At 36.3% G+C, this 10,325-nt stretch overlaps 1 protein-coding gene across 1 annotated transcript in view; it reads right to left on the bottom strand.

Moving 5' to 3' along the window:
* Positions 1-10,325, bottom strand: part of LOC109830617 (tetratricopeptide repeat protein SKI3-like) — a 28,871-nt gene that overhangs the window by 1,318 nt on the left and 17,228 nt on the right. Inside the window, 2 exon segments of the mRNA XM_020397930.1 lie at positions 6,858-7,498; positions 7,569-7,808. Coding sequence (XP_020253519.1) covers positions 6,858-7,498; positions 7,569-7,808 — 881 coding nt within the window.

Below are 10,325 nucleotides of genomic sequence, written 5' to 3'. Positions count from 1 at the left end.
TAAGAAGTTCATCCCTGCATGTTAAATAACCAGTATATTTTTAATAACCAATATTGCATTTCTATGAACACAGATAAATGACATTTCTACCCAAATTCCATATTACTGCCTGTCCTAACAAGTACTTGAACCTCTATAATATATAGCTTACCAGAAAACACGAGACGGGAACACAAAATTCATACACCACTTCAACATATTTAACAGGGAAGTCTTATTATCAAAAGGGAAAAAATATTCAAAGCTTGCTTATGGTAAAATCTTAGTTTCCAAACAACAGTCCAGCCATGAAATTGTCAGACAAATTGTCAAACAAGGAACAGAGAGAAAGTGGTCAGACAATGATTTCATTCAGTTATCAAATATTTACCAAAACATCAAAATTAAACCACCAAATCAGGTAATATCCCTACACACTATTTTAAAAAACCTCTGCCTAGTCCGCTTAGGCTACGCCTAGGCCTAGGTGATACCTAAGCCGTCTAACTAGCGCCTAGGCGGTATTTAAGCTGCCCACCTAGATTTTACGAGCGTTTAAGGGAGCATTGTCTGCTTACGTGGATTGCACCCTGTAGACCTTGGTTGTGATTTTATGTGTTGTAGCCTACACGTCCTCCAAATTTCATTAACCTCCAAATATGAACACCTCCACTACCTCCTCCGACCTTCAGCAAAACCTCATCGCCCACCACTTAAATGAAAAAAGAAATCCGCCTAGACACCAGTCCGACATCTAAGCTTTCTATAACATTGACATTCACTATCAATTATTGTAATTAAAAATAAATAAAAAAACATCTTAGGCTCTAGCCTTGTTAATTATTATTTTGGTTATTTAGTATCTAAGTATGCATGATTTATTGTGGAACTAATATTGCTATCTTTTTTTAAAAATTTATATGAATTTAATACATATTTTTATCAATTATTATAATTAAATAATTTAAAAATAGTCAAACGCCTAGGCGCTACTTAGACGTACGCCCAGGGGTCTAGGCGCTCGCTCAAACGCCTAGTCTGCCTAGCGCCTTCTGTAACATTGTCGAGCTCCCCCGATCTTTGTAACTACTAACAAACAAGGTTTTAAATATCGGATGTCGGGTTCATGTCGGACGGCTAAAATCCATATCAGATAGGGAAAATCGGGGATACATCAGGGGACATGGACTAAATATCGGATTGTCATATCGGGTGATGCGCATATGTATAATATCATATCCTAAATGTAATCTAAGCATTCCTAAATTCAATATAAGCATACTTTATAAATTTTATATACTAGACATATAAAAAAGTAAATAATATATGATGTTTAGGATCACTAACCGATTGTAGAAATTTGATTCTCGATTGCATCCTGAAACAATTTGATTCTATTAATAAGTATCTCCTATGCATTAGCATTTGAATTTGTTACATTTTAATTTTATATTTCAATTACTAACTTAAAATTAATTTTATTGACACAGAAAAGATTCAAAAGGGAGGCTTACCCAGTGTTCTAAAAAACGGCCTGGGCGGCCGCCTAGGCGCCCGCCTAGGCGGAGGCGGTGCTCAGGGCGTGCAGAAATGCCCTGAGCGGCCACGTTTAGGCGCTGGAAGCGCCTAGGCGGCCGCCCAAGGCTAAGCGGGCCGCCTCACAATTTAAATAGAAAAAAACGAAAATCCAAACCCAAAACCCGTAACCCAAACCCAAAACCCAAAACCCAAAATACAAACAAAGAAAAAATAACCCTAATCTAACTCTCCTGACGCCGCCAGAACCTCAGAGCTCTCGTCTTCGTCCTGGGCGTCCGATCTCGTCTTCGTCCTGGGCTTCCGATTCGTCTTCGTCCTTCGCTTCCGATCTTGGCTTCGTCCTTCGCTTCCGATCTCGTCTTCGAGCTCAACTTCCGACCTCGTTCTCATCTCGTTGCCAGTCAGCTTCATCTCTATAAGTAAAGGACTAAACTTATTATCTCTATCACTATCTAATTGTTTAAGTTTAAACTGTAAATCTCAGAATTTTGAAAGAGAAAGTGTAAATATGTAATCATGGGGCTGTTTAATTGTTTAAGTTTAATTTTAAGTTCATTTTAAGTTTATAAGTAATTCTTGTTGTTCAAGGTTGTTCAAAGTTTAATTGTTCAAAGATTACATTTGTCCAAAGATTACAACTGCATTTGTTCAAAGATTACAACTGCATTTGTTCAAACTTCAAAGTTTACATTTGTCCAACAGGACTGCATTTGTTCAAAGATTACAACTGCATTTGTTCAAAGATTACAAGTTTACAACTGTACATGGATCACCGCATTCACCTTGTAGTGATAGTTGCAGCAATAACGAATGAAGTTGCTGTTTTTGACCTACAAAATAGAACAATAATAAGTTTGGATAGCATATGTGTTGGTATTTTTGTATTTATGCAATGTTGATTGAGTATATATATATATATCTCTTCAAGTATCACAATTAAAAAAAGAAAAGAAAAAAACCGCCCAGAAACCGCTTAGGCGCCCGCCTAAGCGTCTAAGCGCTGGGCGCCAAGTCCGGCGCCTAGGAGCGCCTAGCGTTTAATGTAACATTGGGCTTACCTGATTTTGAAAAACAATTGCTTTTACTTAGCAGTCAGCGACTCAACAACACACTGAAAGTCTAGAAAAAAAAATGCAAAGAAAAAAAGTCATTAGGGATATATTAATAAGTTTAATTATTTGTCACAGTGCAACACTTTTTCTTTAAATCTTTGCTTGAGACAAAATCGCAATCACCAACTCATAAAAACGTCGGCTGCATATATTTTGCTGACTAACAAAGTTCTTCAAAAGGAAAAAAAACTCATAATATAATAATAAGAATAATAATAAAAAATACTTTCTACAAACATCAACTCATAAAAACCCTATCTCATAAAAACCCAAACGTCAACTCTCTCTCTCTCCTTGTTCCTTCCCCTCAGAGCAATCGATTTTCTTCACATTTTTCTGTATTTTCTTTTTTCGTTTCGTTTCTAGGTTGCGTTCTTCAAAAGGAAAAAAGAGAGAGAGGAAGGCGGTGCCAGAAATGGAGAGAGAGAGAGAGATCAGGGAGGCTTACCTTCGACTTCTGATGACGCAGGGAAGGAGAGAGGAAGGCGGCACCAGAAATGGAGAAGCCAGCGACGATTTCGATGTAAGGACCACAAAAGCAAGACGATGAAGAGAGGAGGCTGATGGGTTCCCAGTCGTGAGCCCTATGGTTTTTTCTATTTTTTGTTTTGATCGGATGTCTATCGGGTTCGAAAAGAGCCTGCTATATTCGATGAAGGAGCCTGAACCGATAAAAGGTCAAATGGGTTTCATTGAACCCAAACCCAATAAGTGAAAAGAGCCTGAACCGATTTTAGAGCATATCGGCCGATTTTCCAAACATGAAAAATCGGCCGATTTTCCAAACATGAAAAATCGGCCGATATGACCGATTTTATGCCGATATATCCGATATCTCCCTTAAAAACGATATGCGACTTAAAATTCCCCGACTTGTGTCGTTTGAGGCCTCAATCCGATATGTCGGCCGACATGTGTCGGCCGACATTTAAAACACTGCTAACAAGGTAAAGAGTACTTCTTAAATATCTATTTAAGTTAGTTAACAACAATAACTTAAACTTAAGAAGTGTAAGTTAACAGTAAACTTAAACTTAAGTTTAAGTTTAAGTTAAACTTAAGTTTAAGTTTAAGTTAAACTTAAGTTTAAGTTTAAGTTAAACTTAAGTTTAAGCTAACAGTAAACTTAAGTTTAATTTAATATTAAGTTTTTTGTTGATGGTAAACTTAAGTTTAAGTAAACAGTAAAATTAAGTTAACAATATTTTAGTTAACAGTAAACTTAAGTTTAAGTTTATTGTTAACTTAAACTTAACGGTAACTTATAAGTTAACAGTAATTTGAGTTGAGAATGAGTTTTTCATTTATTGTTAACTTAAACTTAACGGTAACTTATAAGTTAACAGTAATTTGAGTTGAGAATGAGTTTTTCACTGTTGAGATGAACTTATAATTTTAGAATGAGTTTTTCACTGTTGAGATGAACTTATAATTTGAGTTGAGAAGTATAAACATACAAAGAGCTACTGTAATTGGTAAACCAAACAATTTAGTTAATAGTATTGGTATTTTAGTATTTATGTATTTTTGATTGAATATATATATATTTATCTTCAAGTATCACAATTAAAAAAATAAAAATAAAACGCCCAGAAACCGCTTAGGCGCCCGCCTAGACGACTAAGCGTTGGGCGCCAAGTCCGACACCTAGAAACGCCCAGCGTTTAATGTAACATTGTCCCTACATTCTCAGCTTCTCCTAAATAAAACTCGCTTTGCATAAACCAACCTAACTATCGGCCAACCACTGTTATCAATCACCAGCTCACAACTTACCTGTCATCTATATCTCCCTCTCCCCATTTACTTGGCTCTCCGAAAGTATAACTTCATGTCAAACAAAAGTATGTTTCACATTTCAGTATAAGAAACTACAAAATCATGTAACAATAATAGTTGCATGCATGAGCACTGTTACCACGAATATATTCATTGTCATGGATTACCCACCCCATGGTTTTAGAAAGAAGAAATCCAAATGAAAAAACAAAATTAGCAAAAACCGATATACCATCACCATGACACGTACCACGAATATATTCATTGTCATGGATTGCCCACCCCATTGTTTTAGAAAGAAGAAATCCAAATGAAAAAACAAAATTAGCAGAAACCCATATACCATCACCATGACACGTACCATCAAAATATTATCCCATCAAAATGGGTTTGAATAAAAGAAACCAAATTGAAGTTGATAAAGTGCCATAGGAGAAGCTTTTATGATGATTGTCAACCTTACATCAATCACTCATGAGATTGACTGTTGAACACAAGACCATTGTGAAATATAATATAAAATTTTGAAGTTAGTTTGCTTGTAGGTTGATCTACCTCTCCTCATGATGCAACTTTTATGATGATTGTCAACCTTACATCAATCACTTATGAGATTTATTGTTGAACATAAGACCATTGTGAGAACTTTGCTTTCTGGTTGGGAAGTTTCTCTGTCCTTTTCACTTCTTATTACTCTTTTCGTTTACTATTTCTAACATTTCTAGTACCAACTAATTCATTCGGGGGAGACAAATTACGATGTCATGATGCGCCCATTCCTATGGCCATTCCTTCAATACTTCTGGCTCTCGGGAGTCTCTTTGTAGGATACTTGGGCAAAGTGTGACTCGTTAGCCCATAAGTCAGTACTGTGACGAAGCGGCTGTTGCTCACCCGACCCGATCATACGAGGTCACAACGTTAGCCCATAAGTCAGTACTGTGACGAAGCGGCTGTTGCTCACCCGACCCGATCATACGAGGTCACAATTCACCCAACACGATCATAATATAGAATTTCAAAGTTAGTTTGCTTGAAGGTAGATCTACCTCTCCTCATGATGCAACTAAAGCTGATGAAACCAAGTAAAGACTATAGGATGCCTCGGAACAAGAAAACTAACACAGAAGGAGAAAACCAGAGAATGAAAAAAGAGAAACCAAGGAGCAAAAACCTCAAAGATTAATAATTTTATCCCAATTATCTATTTTCGGTTTTCAATCTCACACGAACGTGAATTTAAAGAAAAGTTTAAAGCTAAACTAAAATTCTACTCAAAACAAGACAAAATACCAAGACCTCCCAGACTCAAATTCTAACATGTTACAAATTTTAGCTAAATATATAGACAGACTCGAATAAAATGAATTCTAATCCGTGTCAAACTATAACTAGTTAACTAATAGATAAATCCTAACATAATTAAATATACTATTTAAATAACTCCAAAGAGATTTTACAGGCTTCAATGGATCCGTCATTGCAATTGAATCTGCATCAGAAAAGTTCAAATTTCACCAGACAAGAGAAGGTATACCAAATGAGGTAAGATGATATAACTTCATATAGGGAGTTGCATTGATCAGATATACACCAGGTCCCTACTTTGTCGACAAAGATTCTACATCTATGGAATGTGATAATTCAACAAAAGACTGAGAATTCACAAAAAAAGAAATATGCAGAAAGTCGTCTCTAGACTCCAAAGAAGACTCATTTGGTATGAACACAAAGAAAACACTTGCATACCAGACGTCACTCATATTTGACATTAGGATTGTCAACCAATAACTATTCCTCAGTAAACCTAGGGTGCCTTACTGCAGAACCTGAAGGGTGCCTTACTGCAGAGGCGGTATGTTAACGTTTCATATCAGAATGGCAGTTTGCTTATCCAGTGTGATGATGAAAATGTATAACCCAATTCTAGTAATTTCAACATCACATGCAGAAAGATTTCACTCGTTAACATGGAAGGAAATGAGTATGCAAAGAAAAAGGAAATAAAAAATCTCAGTCATAAGTAGGGAATTCGTGACAGGTGAGAAGCAATTATTCCATCCAACTTAAAATCTACTGAAGAAAAGTACAGCCTAAAATTTATAAATTTAATAAGGATTTTAGAAAAGATCCTAGTTAAGGAGTTTTTGATGCACAACATCATACTTAGGCTAATGCAGGCAGTTAAAGCTAAGTTTTCGCAACCAAAGATGAAGGGAAGCGGTCTTCATCAGCTACCTAGACTTTTATCTTAAAAGGGATGACCTCAGGTATTAGAAGACATTCAAAAAGATGTTAAACAGATATCAAACATGTTGCATAAAATACCACCTAATATAAGATTACAATGTCCAAACATAATATGAAGCACATCATTTTGCTATGAGGATAAACTAACGGACTGATGACAAATCTAGAACTGATAATTAAGGTGTGATTAGGAGATACCATGACAGAGTAAAAGGCAACTGTCCACATCTCTGAACGAACACGCAAGCGCTAAAGCTTTTTCCGCACTATGAAAGTCCTGATCCCATATATAGGACTGGCCAGAAACCAAATTGAAGATAGCTGTCCACATATTCCGGGAGCATTGACTTCCATATAAATTACTTCGAAAATTAATATCAATCATGTTAGAATCTTTCTGCAGCTTGAACTTAGATTCAAAATATTTTAGGATAATCCAACCAATCGGATGAGCTGTCTTAACACGCAAGCAATTCAAATACTCATCCTTAACTTTTTCCATATCCCCTTGAGCTACATAGGCACGACAGAGTTGCAAGTGAGCAAAGAAAGGATCACCGTGAGGAGGTAGAACTTCTAATGCATTATCAGCAAGGCTCCCGCAACCAAGATAGTCTCCACATTGCAAACTTAGTTCTGAAGCACTTAGTAGAGTAAGAAACTTTAAGTGTTTGCATAGGTCATTATCATTACATGTGTCTCTGGAAATAGCAACAGACACCAAACGCTTTAAAGTAACACATAAGTTTTGAGGAAACTTCTCTTCACGGGCCTTCTGTAGAACATTTAATAGAAGTAGGTAATGCGCTTCACCACTCCATGGTTCCTGATGCAACCATCTGCAGACAAATGATACAGATATGACGGCTAATAGTTACAATAATACATGGAATATCAAAAAAAACTTACTTCTGCAACTGATGCACTCGTAAAGAACCAAACATAAGCTGATCTTTGCAAGTTGGAAATGACAACTTTGGACTGGTGACACAACTAGAATAGCAAGCAACTCCTGCAATCCCATTAATCTCGAATGGTGATTTTAAACCCGTCTTTACAGGGTAACCAGAGGGTATAACAGTGCATTCAGTTGCTTTGTGAGAAGCCATCCAATCTCCAGTAGACAATAAAAGAGAACTGAGGTAGTTTCTAGAGCCAACAAGATAAATAGATAAGCGTGCAAACATAAAAACTTCAAAAAAAAAGGAGGATATACTGAAAACCAGCAAACATGTAGGTAATATTGGAATAATGGTCTAATAATGGTTTCAAAAAGGCTCATGTGATCAAGCAAAGACAGATAACTTTTTTCCCCCTGAATGAAAGATTAAGACACCTTTAGCATGGAGGCAAACTAAGACTATCTAGTCAGGCATGACAATAGGCATAAGCATGTTCTGTGAGATAGTACACAGATGGTCGACAAAGAATAATTAATAGCCTGTAAAATGTATATTCTTTTAGCATACAGTAATAACAATAAATACAATAATTAAATATGGGTTTCTCCAACCAATTCCCTAAGGGCAATGGTCGAGGAGAGAAAGCTAGGTGTGGGTGAAATGAGAGTGTGGGAAACATAAGACCCCACTCATCTTTTCCTCTCTATCTCTCTCCTCCTTAACTATTGCTCCTGGGCAATGGTTAGCAAAACCCTTTTAAATATAAGGGGTGCATGACTCCATCATATGAATTTGGACCTTTTTTCCACTCAGCTACATTAAGGTCGTCTCTTCAATTGATTAATTGGCTAATTGCAATAATTCACATTCAGTTAAGTCTATTCTCTAGTCCTCGGATCTCTACCGCTTCATGGCTCATTTCAACTCTCCCAGTCCAAACTATCTTAAACATTTTCCTCCTCTTATCCTCAGACGCTAGCTCGACTTCTTTCATATGCACACATTTCTTATCCCTTTCACTCAGTGTACTGCCCGTCATAAATATCAACATCCTCATTTCCCCAAACATATTTTAATACTCCAACCAACAAGGTGATTAAAGCATAGTTAGCGGCTACGGTCCACGACGCTTTGGTCAAAAGCGGCTCTGGTGGTTTTCACTCGCAAAAGCGGCCAAATCTTAAAAACGTTACCAATAGCTAATTTAATCTGCTTTTAAGGTTTTTATTCACTTTTTAAAAAGCAGATTTTTATTTCTATGTTGAGACCCAACCCGAATTCGAGCCGTTTTAAACTTGTTTATAAGTAAAACACCCAATCTATAGATTGTCTCTTATCCTGTTCTCATCTCTGTTTATCAGAGGAAAAAAAAAACCTAGAACTCTACTGCATCACCTCCACCTCCTCTCGTCTCTCTTGATCCCCTCCTACTCTCTTCCTCCTCACCATAGCGTCGAAACTCCAACTATTTCTGCTCGACAAAGCTCTCCATCGCCTCCTCTTGACTGAGCTTCGTCTCCAGGAACCCTCCACCACCTCGATCCCTATTGCCTCGATGAAGCCCAGCAACACTCCACTCTATTAGATGAACTTGTAAGTTAAAGCATGGGGCAAGTATCAATATTTATAATAAGCATGTATTTTTTCATTTTGTACAGTACTTTGTTAATATTGTGTAATTGTTCATGTCTATTTTATTCTAAGGATTTCTATAAATCATCAAATATGCATTTCTACATTTTTTAGATTTTTCATGATTTTTTTGAATATTTAAACATATTTAAATCGGACCGCTTTTTAACTTTATGCCTTTTGCCACTAAAGCCCTAAAAAACCTGAGCGGTGTTGCACAGCTTTCCTTCGCTTTCTTTCGCTTTCTGCTTTCCACAACCTTGATAAGGATAAAGAATGATAATTACTGACAATGTTCTCAACTAAGTAGACGTGTGACATATCCCTTCGTTTTTTATGGTTTTGTTAAAATTATGTTTCATATATTCTGCGGTCCTCATGCTAATTCTGTATCATTTAGATCCTAGAGTTTCTCTCCAACATCCTATCTTAAAAAAAATCCACATGATCTTGTCAATGACCGCTAATATTAAATCATTAGTAAATGACTTGCACCATGAGGAAAGAGCCCTCGTTTAAGATGTGCCTAGTGAGTTGCCCTGTAACTAAGAAACAGAGGTGAAAGCTAAATTATAACAGTCCTTTATCTTCAATAACTTTTCAGTCTGTTACCACCCATCATTCCTATCCTTAAATCATATTAATATCTACCAAAAACTTGTTTCCTCTATATGATCTTGTCAATGACTGCTAATATTAAATCATTGGTAAATGACTTGCACCATGAGGCAAGAGCCCTCGTTTAAGATATGCCTAATGAGTTGCCCCGTAACTAAAGAACAGAGGTGAAAGCTAAACTATAACAGTCCTTTATCTTCAATAATTTTTCAGTCTATTACCTCTCATCATTCCTATCCTTAAAACATATTAATAGCTACCAGAAACTTGTTTCCTCTATAAGCCACAAACAATATCGTCTAGATCTTCTCATAAGAATTTTTTCTAAATAAAAAAAAAAACAATCTGGAGCGCACTCTTTTAGCCTGTATCTTCACATTCATAGGCATAGTGAGTTAATAACTTCCCTATAGATCTACAAAAACAGCACAAAATCAAATTGATTTGCAAATGGAAATTGTTTTCCCTTGCAAAATCTGTTCAAATACATAAATAAGCGGGTAGATTGCACTTT

This window comes from Asparagus officinalis, chromosome 2 (genome assembly GCF_001876935.1).
Source record: "Asparagus officinalis chromosome 2, Aspof.V1, whole genome shotgun sequence".
Classification (NCBI taxonomy): domain Eukaryota; kingdom Viridiplantae; phylum Streptophyta; class Magnoliopsida; order Asparagales; family Asparagaceae; genus Asparagus; species Asparagus officinalis.
The sequence above is the reverse complement of the archived record's forward strand: the minus strand, read 5'-3'. Positions and strand labels throughout refer to the sequence as shown.